Source organism: Saccostrea cucullata, unplaced genomic scaffold, assembly GCF_032062105.1.
Source record: "Saccostrea cucullata isolate Sc308-1 unplaced genomic scaffold, CSIRO_AGI_Scuc_v1 ctg1102, whole genome shotgun sequence".
NCBI classification, from domain to species: domain Eukaryota; kingdom Metazoa; phylum Mollusca; class Bivalvia; order Ostreida; family Ostreidae; genus Saccostrea; species Saccostrea cuccullata.
In genome coordinates this window covers 321,143-337,500 of record NW_026929005.1, presented here as the reverse complement: position 1 = coordinate 337,500, position 16,358 = coordinate 321,143, and the positions used below count along the sequence as shown (strand labels likewise).

The 16,358-nt window shown below is 30.7% G+C and overlaps 1 protein-coding gene across 4 annotated transcripts in view; it reads right to left on the bottom strand.

The window, feature by feature from the left end:
• LOC134279556 (uncharacterized) overlaps positions 1-16,358 on the bottom strand; it is a 77,291-nt gene that overhangs the window by 15,114 nt on the left and 45,819 nt on the right. For 2 of the 4 annotated variants that reach the window (XM_062761961.1, XM_062761960.1), the window contains exon 2: positions 68-187. The exons of 1 other annotated variant lie outside the window; for it this stretch is intronic. In XM_062761961.1, coding sequence (XP_062617945.1) covers positions 68-187 — 120 coding nt within the window. Of the gene's footprint in view, positions 1-67; positions 188-5,391; positions 6,039-6,307; positions 6,527-8,655; positions 8,731-9,552; positions 9,697-10,463; positions 10,638-16,358 lie in introns of those variants that run through there. One more of the 4 variants, XM_062761959.1, reaches the window with a different exon arrangement.

Here is a 16,358-nt window from a genome sequence, read left to right as displayed (position 1 = left end):
TAGTTTGCCTCCTCTCTTTGCAAATCATATAAACATTATTATATAGATGTTAAAATAAATGGTATACCTTTCTTGATTTTAGTAAACAGAGGAGTGCTTTGCTGAAAAATCCAGTCTTTGATAATTTTTAAACGTCGAAGAAATGTTTTGGGTAGGTAAAGGACTACAGTCACTAATTTGTTCCTTTCTGAAAAGAACATATCTGATCTAAGGAAACAAGGCTTAATGATATACTAATGAAGATTATAAACGTAAAATACTACATGTAGTAGGTTATAAAAAGTTAGCTCATTTACAAAATTTAAAGAAACTTGTACATAGTCATAGATAAAATCTACAATATATTCCAAGTTATTCTCAGCATCATAGATAGAATTAAGGCTAGTCTAACTAAAATTAGCATTAGGACAACATTTCTCGTTTATTTGTCCATCATCAAGTACGTTTGCAGTTGCAGTTTGCAGTACAATATAGATGTATTGCGGTAATTATTTGTTTACATTTATGTGATTTCAAGGCTTGTACAAGGGGTGATCAAAAATTTTGTGAAATAATTGAATAACTTCTATTAATGAATTGATACAGGGTTTCAGAGTTGATTATTTAAAAGTAGTCCTATTTGATTTTAACGCGAATCTGCAACCATTCTGTCCATGCGCGGATCACGCAAGGTTTTTAAGATGAAAAGAGTCATTTTGCTTTCCTTTTTGAAGTATTCGGTCTTGTTCGGATTGGATTCCTATTTTCCTAATTTTATATGCAGGCTTCAAATAGTAATTTTGTGCTGTGGAATATTCAACGCTTGTTTTAAGTTATTTAAAAAGATGGGTGAACAAGGCGGGCAAAATGCCTATAGCGTCCAATATTAAGAAAACATATTCAGTATGTGAATTGGGTATTTCAATTAACTTCTTATTATTGAATTTTTTGAAATTATGAAAAAAATCTCGCCAAAAAAATTCTTTCATAAAATTAATAGATGGTATTCGTAGCAATAAAAATCCGATGTATCAAAAGCATACTGCTTTAAGACTAACGCGTTAACTACTACGCTACATCCACCCCTACTAATGTGTTCGGAACCTTTTCTTTTTCGGTGTTCTGCAAATTATTAAAAAACGATGAGTTCAGAGTAGCTCTGACAGTGGCTCTGGCGAGAGTTAGCGAGACTTCAGCGAGATAGAGTAAATTATTCACGAAAATATTGCTTGGAAGTGACTAGCACGTGGAGACCTGGTAAACAGAAAAGTTATGTTGCTTTTAAGTTTTCACCGCCCTATAATATCATTCTGTAGAAATGTACTTCAATAGATTTCTCATTCAGTAGAAATGTACTTCAATAGATTTCTCTTGAATTCATTCAAGTTGAAATTATAAGTATTCTCTATGATGCAATTTTCTGCTGTCATGAATTATAATTTCTTTTTGGATAAATGGGAACCGGGACTATAATTTTTGGCGTCAGATTAGCAAATGAGGCACCAATGTGACTTTAACTGACAAATCAGCTGAATGAGAATTGCATTATGGGTTACTACGAATACTACAGGAATTTTACGCTTGACAAATTCCTTTATTGTACTATCGATGAATAGAATTGTCATCACTCCCTGGCCAACACACGTGATCACGAGTATAGTTATGTAAAAATGTTTTGTCCATTTAAATGCATACCAGAAGCTGCTCGTTTTCCTTACCCTTGAAGTGCTGGTGTTCTGAACTTGACACTAATAACGTATACATTTTATAAACCATTTTTTTTCTCTAGTTAACAACAAATTAAAAACGCCCGTGAGTCCCGTGATATCTTTCATAGTTTCTAATGTTTGCATTTTTGTTCATAAGAATTTTTTTTTATTTTGCACTCCATTGAAATGATCATAGATTGACCTGAACCACGTGTTCGAAGTAACATGTAAACAAGTCATGTATTTGGCGTAAACGTATTCAATCAACAAGTGGTCAGTTGCTCGTGGTAAAATCCTCTGTGCGCATTAATAGCAATAGACATATAAGGCAAACAAAGGTTTGTCAGTGTAGATGATGTTACACATTTTTTCACCAGCGTATCGGTCGATATATTGAGCTGTAATTTTTGCAGTACACTCTGATAAGATGTATTAAAATTTTTTTTACCCTCCCCCCCTTTTAGCCACCCATTTCTGTTGAAAATCATGAAAGTCTTTCAGAAAGGTCTGGAAACACATTTTTCACATGACATGTTTTCAGAAGAAACAGACTATCGCAATTTCCTGTTTCCTGCCAATTTTATTTATAAAACCGGTTCTACCCTATAACCTTTGAATAGGCAAACCTAAACCACGTGTCTTGAATTTAAATAACAATAACATTAGTAGGGGTGACATCGCTCATGTTGATGTTTGGCATTTAAATCATGTTTTAAGGTATAGTGGGTCTTCCTTCTATGTTTTTGTAAACAAAAAATGTGTATTTTATTGCAAACTCTTAGGAACATCTTTCACAAAAATGGAGTGAAGACCCAATCACATTGAAAAAATTTGTTTAAGTGCGAGAAAATGGTCGTTTTTGTACTTTTCGGTGTGTGTAAGCTTTTTCGCAGGCAAATATTTTCTGTTTTTGTGATATTTTTTTTTAATTTTAGAGGTTTTCATAAAGAATACTTTAATGCTAGATGAAATATTAAATAAAACTTAGATTTAATTGAGATTAAAATTTTCACTTCTTATCTGTTGCAATATAGGCACTACACCCGCCTTATCCACCCATCTTCTTAACTATTATGTATTCTGTCTTCACATTGTGGAAGTTTATCAAATAAAACATAAAATTATGGTCCTAGAAAAGACATCTTCCAATTTTAGTTAATAATTTGCACTATTTTAGTCATATCTAAGAATTAACATCACTGACCTTCATTTTTTATTTCATTTTCTGAATATATTTGATAATTTTAACCATTCTGCTTAACTTCACATATAGGAAAGAACAATGTGAATGTAAATCTTGTGCATATAATTTAAGAGTATTAATGTATTATTTCAAAACGAATTATTCTGCATTTTTCATAACTTCAAGAGTGAAACATTTCCTGAGAATTTTGTTTTTCGTGTGAATGTAAACTGCAGAGAAAACTTTCATTTTTCAAATTCAAAAAATTGCAATTGTGTAAATTTGTAGCTTTACGAGACTCTATACTCTTTAAGACCGGCGTTTGACTCTTTGAAATAAAAATTCACTTTCTCCTCCGTAGCCATCCTCAATGATTAAGGTCTTTCGTATCCAACGGAAGACCTGATTTTTTTTCGTTCTTTTTCTTTTTTCCCATTATATTCTATATTTTAACCGTTTTGGGGGAAGCGATTTTTCGGTAACGACTGGGCCCATTATCACGAAACTTTGGAATCTGATAGGTATTGACCTGAGCAGCCTTTTTTTTAAAATTTGTCATTGATTACGTCATTTCCGGTCATGAGATACTTATTGGAGACAATAGTTCATGACTTAGGTTTGCAGAATCACCTATTCGAGCATTTTTATTGCTACCGGAAGTGAATTAAATGTATTCTTTTTTTTTTTTTTTTACTTTTTTCGTTATTTCAATATTTTAGATGATTTAAAAATTTTATATACTCTTTTCAATAATATCCTTTGAATGCAAAATATGAAATTTGTTTTGGAATCGAAACACCCAATGTTGAGATATTTGCATTCAAAAATTTGAAGTGGAGGTCCCAGTGGCGCATGGTTAGCGAGTTGGATTTTCACACTGGCGACCAGGGTTTAACCACCAAAGTGTCTAAATTTTTCGAAATCATTTTGTAAACTCGATTATTCGGTTTTTTTAAATTTCGGAATCGGACAGAAGACACTTTGTTGCTCCCAAAGAGTATCCTTTCTATTTCTTTTTTTATTTGTATTTTAACAACGAAACAAACGAAACAAAACTCAGTCAGGAAACCAACTGATTTGGAATATGCTTATTTTATGACCTGTGATAGTAGTTGGCGTGCATTTTTTTTAATGCATGCTGTAATGGTCAAGCTTAAAAAGGAAAGTCACAGGATAAAAAATCATTGTATCCACTCATATATTAGGGAACACATTGTCATGGTTAATGGACATGGTAAAATGGAAGGTAATGCCAAACTTCTTCAACTTTGAATCAATTTATTATTTTTATATGAAAGTAGAATAAACAACAGCACACCATTTGGAAATAGCAACGATACACAGCAGCTTTATTTTACAATGTATATAGAATATGCAAAATATGAAAAAAACACTTTATTTACATGTTGAAGTTTGACTGAATAAATCAAAAGAACTACGTACGCTAACTCTTGATACCCGCCGACATTTTACACCTATTTAATTCAATATTAATGAAAATATGGCAATAAAATCTTTGTAGAATGAAAGGATCTGTTCAATTATAATTGATTAATAATTTCAATACCAGTGTAAAATAGTTAATTATCCCTTATTCTAGCTCTTTAAAAGAGGGGGGTAGACTATATTTTCAATTGAAACGGGGCTTTATACCATCACCGTATTTTAAAATATTTTTGAATGTGAATAAATGTTTCTTTAAATACCTCTTTTCTTATGTTTTATCAATATGAAATTAGACATATCATTAATAAAATACTATGTTTTAGTTGTTAACTCCTTTGAAATTGGTGAAAAATTAAACCTTTGTCATTTTTTGGCAGTAAACATATGTTCCGCCCGTGAAACACAAAAAGCATTGGTATGAATTTGTGAAATGGCAGTCTATATTACCTGTATAAAGGATTTTTTTGATTCATGGGAGGAGGGAGATGTTTTGAAAATATTTTCCCTTTTCCGTTAATTTCTATAGTGAAAAACGCGACTTTAACCAAAATCATGGGGTTATCTCTCTTTGTTTTCCCAAATAAGATATTTTATGGAAAATCACGTAAATAAGATTATTAATGTGGAAAATCATTCACATATATTAGATTTTGAAAATTGATTTGAACGTAGGCGGGAGAACACTACTATTGTTCGTAGTTCTTTAACCTTTTATTGTGCTTTATATGTCCTCCAAAACTGGTATATAAGCAACTATTCACCTCTTATGTAGCCTTGCTTACAACACCAGTTCTAAAGAAGTACGTGGGATTTACCAGGTTTTAAAATGAAAACCTTGTATTTCCGAAAAAAAAAGTACTTCATCACACCAAGTAGAAATTAATATCTTCTAATTCATTCCTTAGACAAAAGAAATCATAGAATTTTTTTTTTGTGACAGAAAGTCTGAAAAAACGAATGCTATTTTTATAATGTCACCTCGCTTTCGCAAAACCGGAGAAAAGAAATGTAAACCAGGTTTACTTTTTGAAAATAATGTTGTTTCAATAATTTTTAATTAATTAAACAAACAACCAGAATCAACATTTTATTTACAACCTAATACATTTTAAATGACAAAGCTTTCCTCTGCATGTATATTTGAGAGGATATTATTATGAATATATTATGATTTATGATGTAATACGGGTATGTGTTCAAGAACTAATGAAATCGAATACTTGTACAAATATTGACAGTTAAATCAATATGCGAATCTGAATAAACACGCTACAGATTAAATACCAGTAATATGCAAAATCCACATTTAAAAATGATACAGAAGTGTTCTTCTTTGCATTTTTTTATCATTGGAAGGTGTAAACAGGGTCAGTGTATATTCTCCTACAGATTTGGCTTTTTTCCCTAAAATACATTGTTGCGGCTCTAATTTAATATATCCAACAGGAACGAAAGGTTTTAATAGCTTTAATGAGCATATGAAGAAAATCAGCCAATGCACAAACAAAATGATTTTTTTTTTCAAAATTCTTTCAAATAATCCTTTATTTGTTCGATAGCAGAAATGTTTTCATCGCATTTGTAACAATATTTCCTCACTCTACTATACAGTATGTTTGTTATGACCCTAATGCCATGGATTTCTTGTTTTGTATTTATACGCTTATTGGGCTTCACACCTTCCTCGCAACACTCCAGTCCGACAAGCATCGCCCTGGGTGCTGAGAAAAGAAATAATTCGGCAATCTTAAGAAAACAAGGCTTTTGACAAATGAAGCCATAATAAGATTTCAAAATATGTAGAACATTTATCACTTTATCTAAATAAATGTCAAGAACAATCATACCTTTTCTTTTTCAAAACATTCATTGGTTTGATGATTGAAACAAACTATTTATTTTAAATCCAACGTTGAAATTGTAAAACATTTGATTTTATTTTTCAAAACCTAGACCATTGTTTATGGAATATTTACTTTTGACTACTTACGAAGTTTGTCAACAAGAGAAAGCGTTTTAGTTATATCATCGTCCACCCTGGATATACAAAGACAAAGAATTAATGTTGGGAGTTCTTCTTTTGTATTCTCTGTTATTTTATAATACACACGATCCTCAACTGGAAAACCTTGTATAATTTCATTAAATATTTTTTCACACAAATTCCCATATCGAGGATGTAATACAACAAACTCCTTCCATTTATTATCTGAAAGAAAAGAAATATATTATAAAAGATAAGCTGAATTGATCAATAAAGTTACAATGTTTACCAAAACATCTAAATATATTAAAGCTTACAATGTACACCATGCGTTAAGAAAGCAAGTTTCACTACATAAACACTTATAAACTATTAACTGAAAATAAAACTTCCAACAATTGCAACTATGTTGAGTCTGTTTGAAGGATAACAAGAGATTAGGAAAATACAGATGACCTTCATTTTTCTCATGTAAAAAATGAAAATGATTTTGCAAATGAGTATGTATTGATAGATTATTAAAGTTCAAGTATCAAAATAAAGTATTAATGTAATATCAAAATACTTTGTGACGGACACTTACAAATTTCTAAACATTGCATAACAATTTCAAGAAAAAAACAGAAATGCCTAACAAACATAGTTTAATCCAAAAATCAAATTTTAAATAATGATTACAAAGAAACTAGATTATTATTATCAACAAAGCAAACCTTTTACTTGCTTGTAAACATTAATTTAAGACTGTGTATAATTGAAGATTTGTGGATATGTTTTTCAAGAAAATAAAAGAAAGTGAAATGGGGAGGTAATGGCTACAATACACGTATATCATGAATGTTTATTATATAGTAATTGAATTTAATTGAAAAAGTAATTGATATTATATGGTATTTTTTCTGTGTAATTAATCAAATTACAATTGCAAATAATTGAAAATTGTTCAATTACAAATTGCTTCCAATTATTTCAAAATTGTAATTAATTACAGTCATTAACAATTACTTTTTTATAATCCCATCCCTGTTCTACACCGAAAAAAAAATCGTCATTGCGTTAAAAAATGTTCACTCTTTTATGTATATAGTTCATCAATGTACATAGCAACTTTTGATTTAATAGATGTATGAATATTTACTCAAATTATGATATTTAATGTTATTGGGTCATGACGCACAGAAGATAATCTTAATGTGTCTAAACAGTGTCTTTGTTTTAAAAAAGAAAATAGATAATTCCTACTTGAATTTAGAAAGTCCTCTTATGTGGAATGAAAACTGAGTTTCCCCTATTTTCTACACAAGAAGTTGTGGAACTAATATCGCACACGTATGGGACCTTCTGAATATATATTAGACAGTTAGGGACAGTATTTTCAGTATCATACAACAAAAAATGCAAATTCATATCGACAATACCAGTGCCAGTGGCAGTGTCTTTTGCTATTACTGTATCTGTTTTCCTGTACGGCTTGGAATTGTTCGATTAGAAAATTTCCATTTCATTTGTATTCTAAAGAAGTGGTGGTATTTCATATTTTTTTATTCTGTATTTTTAATTCTCTTAGGATCTCATTTCTATATCTGAATTAAACTGAATTGCTCTTCGATGCACCGTAACATCATCAAACGCTGCCATTTTCCATGTGTTGTGTTTACCATTTGTCCATTTCAAATGCTCGGGAAACTGCCTAAACGAAGCAAATGCCTTGAAATTTTCAAAAGACAACACAATAGAGAGTAGATTAAAACATATTTTTTTATATATTTACATTGTCTTTTCAATACTTTTATTTCAATACAATAAATGTGTATTTTCCAACGAATACCGTATCCGGTAACATTCAAGGGATAGAAAGTCTTTTTGTCTATATTTGATTTTCGGGAAAAAAAATGCACTCACTTAAATATGATAAATAAACATTTTGGCTGTTTGCAATCATATATCTTAAATACCAAAACTAGAGGTTTTATAAAGATATGAACTCAATTTTTCTGAAACCTTATCTTTTTTGATTGTCAATAAAATATGTTCAAAACAAAACAAACATGACAAAGATAGAATCATAAACACAGGTCTTGCATGCATTTAAAAGCACATGTGACGTGATGGAAAACGTGTACATCCTACATGAAATTTATTGCTTCATACAGCTACAAAATAGCTTATTATATGCTTATAATACCGTAAATCTGGAAATTTTTGCTGTAGATAAATTTTTAGCAAATTTGCGATTTCCAATTCAAAAAATAGAAAGTGTAAACAAAATAGTGGAAATTTGCAAAATATTATATGCTTATAATAAAATCGACGTAAAAATTTCCAGATTTACGGTATGCTTATGATTTGATTACCGAGCCAAATTTGATAAAAATTCCTTTTGGGTTCTTCTTTTTTGGAATAGGTATCCCTCAGATTTGTTAAAAAACCTAAAATTTAAAAGTTATTAATTAAATTTTATTCCGTCGAAAAATTGCTGAAATATTGTGGACTCGGTGTTTATCAATACCAATCAATCACTTAACTTTAGTTTTTAAAGTTTGAAACCAAAAGTACAATAAAACCCTTATTATATCATTATCACATCTGTAAGTAAAATTAATGTTGTACTTTACAATGCACAACGTTTTTTTCCTCACATACAGTGCACGTTCATATACAGACACCCACAAACCACATTTTCGCTAGAAGTTTTATTCTGCAGTGAATTATCCAAATGTTTATGATCAATTTACATAAAAAAAGCCAAAATCAGTATATTTTCTACAAAAACGTGTTTTGTTGAAGTATTGGGCAGAAATTTAATTCAGATATTTTTAAAATAGTGAAGTTAGACAAAAAGGATGAAGATGTAAATTCTTTTTTAATCGCTTTTCTTCAACTATCATATCTGACAATTTTTGTCACTTACCATAAAGATACTTGATAAGTTTTAAGTCTACTGAATATCAAAGACATCTGAAAGTCGAGGAAAACCAGAATTTTTATTAAATTAGATGTAGGTCCTATGTCTATTTTCAGATAATGCAGTAATGTAAAAAAAAAAACACCCCATTCTCGATAAAAGCCGTACACATTACAAACACTTTGCAGTTGAAAGATAACTTACCAATTGAATTAAATCTGCATAAATGTCCCGTTTTATGTTTTCTCAAAAGAATTTTTAAAAGTTTGCAAATTCGGGAGGGGGATAATTTCTGACTGTTATTAAATCAAACTGAGAAAAAGGAAAAGGAAATTTATTGACATACCTTTTTCTAAAGATTGTGAATTATTTGTTGGTTCAACCATTTCAAAATCATTGTCTGGTTCTTTTTCAGAGTCTACATCTTTTCTTAGCTCTGTTTTTATATTGGGAGACGTATCAATATGATCGCAAAATTCTTCAACGTTACCTAAAACAACAAACAAATTATTCATTGAAAATAATTTAAGTACATTTTAAGCCCTCTAAAGCCTCCAATCTTAGACAAGATACATTTAAAGGTTCAGTGAAAACCTTTTAAAAGATCAGAATTTTTTGTACAATGAACATGTTTCATCACTATTACTTATCATGTACATGTACATGTAGTAATAAAAACGACGTTTATTTATAAGAAGCATTATATATGAATTATATTCTATAAGAAAAGTTAAGAAATATTATATAAAATGAAGACAATTATTATCAATTTTTTATGCCAATATGATGGTATCAAATAACAGACCCTCTATTGCATCATTTATTGCAAAAAGGAAAAAAAAAAACTTTTTGTGAGAGAAATATCACATGATTAGCAACTTAAAGTATTAATTATTCCTAATGTCAATGGAAAGACTGTGATTTGGTCTGTCTTTGCTCTAAATTAAAAAAAAATATTAAACGTCTAACTGAAATTATAACAATGTAGATGAAATAATATGAAATAATATAATCACTGCCTTTGTCCTTGGATAGCTGTTTAAATTTCCCTCATTTTTGATTTTAATGTATATACACCTGTATATATAAACATATTAAAAAAATTAAGGTATGGGATGAACAGTTCACGTCTTTGTTCTCCTTTGCTCCTATTAAATAACTCTTTCTTTTAGTGTTTTTGTACCTTTTCTTTGCTTCTTACCTTAATTTTTTTTCTTGAGATTTAGATTTCAGTTAAGAAGACTAATAAAATCTTACCAGGAATATCCATTTTATTTGAATCCGTCTTTTTCAATTCCCATGTAACATAAAGTGTTGCGTTTTTAAATCTAAAGCGGTCATCATTACTTAATTCTTTTTCCCTTTCTGCGATAACGTCTTTTATGTTTGAATTTTTCTTTTCCTCGTCTATAATGATGCTTGAGTTAATCTCTGAAAAAAAATTAGATTGGTGTTAATCATGAAGAATACATTTTAAAAAAAAGCTTTTTTGTCACAAATTATAATATTTTTAACACAAAAGAGACGGATTAATATTTGTTCATAATTTAAAAAAATCAAATATCCGAATTATTATAATTTTATGTCGGATATTTATCTTTTATAACTACAGTTTAACTCGGTTATAGCAAAGACACTGGGACCTATGAAATAACTTCATTATATCCATAATTCGTTATATCTGTATAAGGAATTCTTTAAATTTATATAGATGGGGATCCAAGATAACTTGGCTATATCCGTGAATTCGTAATATCCGTGTTCGTACTAATCGAGTTTTTACTGTATGTCTTATCCTTTAGGTATTTTATAGCATTATCAAAATATTGCAAAAAATAAAAATTCTCCAATTTCATTTATTGAAACAAACAAAAAAACCGATCATTCTTTCAAAATCATCAAAGACAAAGAACTGTTAACTTGAACTTAGTCATCAAGATAGACACCGGTTTGAAATCAAACAAGGCAATGAGGACGATTTTGGAAACCAAATGGAATATTTTGACTGCAAGAAAACTGTACTACCAACTGACTGACAGACAGATGGATGGCTAGATAGACATGTATAGACCGAGAAGAGGTGAGAAAGAAGAAAATCAAACAGACAATCTTTGGTCATACAACAGAAAAAGTAAAAAAAAAAAAAGAAGTTCAAATTGATTTCTGACGTTTTAGTATTTTTTCAACAAGCTTTTCTAATTCAAGGTTCCTGTTGATGTTCAGACGGTTTTAAAAAAATGGTTTGACCTCACTATGTTGAAACAGAAACAAATTTCTACTCTCTTGTTCTTATGTTTAATCTACAATATGTACAAAAAATGTCTTACAAATTTTGAAATAAATGTTTAAATGACAGAAAGATCAGACATCATTACACGGCAATGACAATTTACGAACAATTGCAGTTTCTTGACAACTTAAGGGGCAAAAAAAATCTAGAACCTGTATTTTGTTTAGAATTATAGGAGGTAAATGTATCGTGAATTACATGTGGGGTAATTAAGATTGTACCACTGATAAGGGAGCAACTTCATACTATTAACAACATATATATCACATAATATTGACGTTTCTTGGCACGATGCTCTGTTTCTGATTGACAATACCTATGTGGTTTTTGGAGACCAGGTATTCCAACAATATATTGGAATTCCCATGGGTACCAATTGCGCTCCGTTATTAGCAGACCTATTCTTTAAATCATATGAAGCAGAATTTGTGCAAAATCTTATGCGCGAAAAGAAGAAAACTCTTGCTGTGGCCTTCAACTCGACTTTTAGATATATCGACGACGTATTGTCAATTAACAATGGTAATTTCCATTCGTACGATATATGATATACGATATATCCCAATGAGCTTGAGAAAAAAGATTCCACAGAGTCTGACACATCTGTGATACTATATACTTGGATATTTCACTTCAAAAAGACGTTAATGGCAACCTAACATCCAAGCTATATGATAAACGTGATGGCTTTACCTTTTCTCTCTTTAACTTCCCTTACTTATGCAGCAATATACCTTCATAACCTGCATACAGAGTATATATATCTCAGTTGATTCGATACGCAAGATCACGCTCTACGTATGAACGATTTCTAAAACGAGGTAAATTATTGACATGCAAGTTGATTAAACAAGAATATCAGCAGATTCGTTTAAAGTCGTTTCGTAAGTTTTACGTTCGATACAATGACGTTGTCAACATATACAATTTATCTTTGAGTCAAATGCTGACTGACGTTTTTCATACTAATTGCTGGTCCATTATTTATACACTGAATTGACAACGGATTTTTCCGTTATTGCTTGATCATGACAAGGAGCACACGGCGGGTGTGACCGGTCAGCAGGGGATGCTCAATCCTCCATAGCACCTTATCCAACCTCTGATGTTTCGGAGGTCCCTGTTTGCTCTGCTCCTATTTTTTGTATTGTTTAATGGTTTGATATTGAATACTGTTCGTTATCTCCATATCCTTCTGTTTTATAAAGACTACTAAGGGATTGACAGTCAAAGATGATATGGTTCTCTGACCTTCAAATTGATAATTAGTAAATGAAAATTACTGGAAATAGCTGTAACTATAATTCCTTTTATAGATAAGTGTTTTCTTACAGTCCCCCTATATGTTTCATTCTGTTTTTCCTGCAATTGTCAGTTAACGTAATACATCGTATGGATTTTTTTTTTCAGTATTTAGATATAACATTATGTGTTCCCGATTACCACACAGATTTAAGGCATTCACTGTGTTTGAAAATGCATAAGCTTAAAAAAAAAAACAATATCTTACATCTCAAAATAAAAAGTAATAAAATTAATTTTAAAAAATCCCTTGTGCTTTCTTGGCAAAGTAGGTCAAACATGTCAGTGATCTAATTCAAGTTGTTTGCAATACTGGTTTTAATATTCTTTGACAAGCATTGTACATGCTAAATTTTATGAACGTACAACTTATGTCAGCACTTTAAAATATTTTGAGACGTTGGTCAGGGATCTGCAACTGGCTCCATCGGCAAAAGGACGATAAACCTACTAATTTTAATAGCTATAGAACCAAGCAGTACAAGAGAAAAAAATCAAATCCCTGACTCTCAAAGTAAAGAGTGATACGTAATTAAGTGTTGCTCCCTTTTATAGTCGACACAAGGGTTCTTATGATCAATTAGATACATGAACTCTCACTACCATACTCTCATATGTTCTATGTCATGGATCAGGCATGGGCATAATTACTGAAAATCACTGAAAAAATGTAATCGATTAATCATCGATTACTTAGAGAAATTTTGTGTAATTAATTAATAATCGATTACAATCAGTTATGTCACGTAATTGATCGTAATCAATTACTTTAGTCAAATTAATCGATTGATAATCGATTCGATTTATAATCGATTACTTAAAATTTTCTTCCATCCCCAAATATCAATGCAGAAAAAAAAATTATTATTATTATAAAAATTATGTAGTAATATTGATATCCTCTGAAGTTGGAATGTATTCACGCAGCTTGGATTTGAACCTCTTTTAAAAAACCTTTGCTTTTCACAGATTTTTAAAAATATTTTACTGTGCATGATTTACAAGTATTTGGTTTTTCCGCGTGTTGGCAGTATGCGTAATGATATACACGATCTCCGTGTTTTAATTATTTACAAGCTTGATAACAGTTCTTAGTAATGGCTATGGCAAATCAATGTACATATGTACCTTTTAATATACACTGTAACTAATAATACATTTTCTTTCTATGCTCAACTTGATATACATGCAATTGTTTTGAGAGTTGTCAATTGTTCTTTGATATCGTTTGTCTAGATTAGAATTATTTATTATGAAATACTACATGTCATAGTTCACACCTCATTATCCACAGTCAGGGATATACAAGCCAAAAGACAAGATAAACACAATGAAACTTAATATAACTCCTCTTTTAAAATACAGACCCACAATTGACAAAGTAAATTTTGAATAAAAACATTGAAATGATTTAGCAAAATGAGTCATTTTGAGGCTTTTAATTAGCACAACACAAACCGACCAATTACCTAATTACCCCACGGTCTGAAGAGCCATAATTACCTCCAGATTAGCTTTAATATATTTTTTGATACAATGGATCAATAGTGCCAATTGTATTTATGCAGACAACCTTGTGTTTATTTACTGATGGTAAATATATTCTGTATATTTATTTCTATAAGCACATTTCTTTTAATTTGGTTGGTCACTGTTTTACATTTTTAATAGAAATTATAGCAATTTGTGACCAGTTAACCGATTAATCAATCGCAACGATAGCAATAGGTAAGAAAATGTGCAAGTTAAACATAATTTAAAACATAGAAATCTCTGCACAAAGGTTGAAATTTTATGATCAAAATCTATATTAAAGCTGATTTTGAGGTAATTATGGCTCCTTGGACCGTGGGGTAACGGGGTTAATGTGTATCTTGATAAGATTTAACCTGATTTCAAGAATCTTATTTTCTCGGTAATTTCATATTCAGGTATCTGTATATTTTTGTATGTTGATGGAATCATACAATCATTGTAACTAATTTTCTCATCATTACGACAATGAAAATACAGTGGAAACTGTCTAATCCGACACCTGTGTAATCCGACATACTGTGGATTCCGACATTTAATTTAGTACCCATTTTACTGTTTCCATGTTTATTTCCACAGTGTAATCCGGCATCCTGTCTCCCAGTGCATGTCGGATAAGACAGGTTTCACTGTAGTATTTTTTACTACACTTCAAATTATATTCTTGTGTAGAGTGACACAAACCGTCTTCAAGAACATGTTTTTTTGTCAAATTTGTTTAAATTACATCTTATTAACGTTTTTTTTATTTGTTTTAAGAACATAGGTACTTTAAATAATAATAATAAAAAAAAGATTCTCAATTCGAAGCGGGGCTGGAAGCAGACATATTGAGATAATGAACAGTATTCGAGTTAAATGGTCATAAAATGAAGTATTTGTACAAACTAAGGACTTGCTTGAACAAGACAACACAGAAACACGCATAGTTCTTGTGATCAATGACTAACTATTTTATTATCAATTGTCATTCAACCACAGCAAAGTCAAAAAGGCTTGACAAAGATAAATTTTAAAGATAACAGAACTCTGTTCAGCTAAACAAGGCTAGAGATGATTTAAGAAAATTAATTAATGCTTGTTTTAAAACCAGCACTATTTTTGATTCAAAGAATAAATAGAGGCCACAAACGAGTGCAGAAATAGGACGTTTTCTTGAATATTTTCAATTCTGGTGGTATATTTCTCTTCGGAAAAGAGAGAGCACACGCTTGCCTATCTAAGATTTTTACACAAAAGATGCATCTCACGCTAGTGATTGAAATGTATAAATGTGGTCGATAGGCAAGCTTATGTTTTATCTTTTTTTTTGTAAGAAAATGTCTGTAAAATTGATAAAGATTTGAATAAAAATGAGAAAACTCGAATTTTTTTCTATTTCATACCTAATTTGCAGAAGGATAAAACGTACGCTGAACTAGGACCTGAGGTCCCCTGCTCAGTTCACGACTATCGGGCCTGTTTACTCCGCTACAAAATGTAGTTCGTTGCATACGTAAAGTGAAAATAGAATAAATCGTAATACTGTGAAGCCTTTAAAGTGTAAAACAAACAACTTTTTAAAAGGAATAACCATCTGATGGGTATTAGAAAAGATAGAGAGGATGGAGGGTGGGTGCTGAGCAACATTAACTGCAATTTTATGCGATATATGATATATAAGCGTTTAACATTTATGGATTACGTTAGGTGACCTGTGGTCTCCCCTATGATTTTATTCCATGTAACGTTATAGTACACATCAGCAGGGGACAAAAGTAAGGTGACCAGAGAACAAGTAATATTGTACATCAGTAGGGGGACCAGAGGTCACCTTATATTGTACATCAGTAGGGGGACATCAGTAGGGAGAGCAAAGGTCACCTTATATAGTACATAAGTAGGGGGACCAGAGGTCACCTTAAACTGTACATCAGTAGGGGAACAAGAGGACACCTTAATGTACATCAGTAGGGGGAACAGAGGACACCTAGTATTGTACATCAGTTAGAGGACCAGTGTGTCACCTTATATAATACATCATTAGG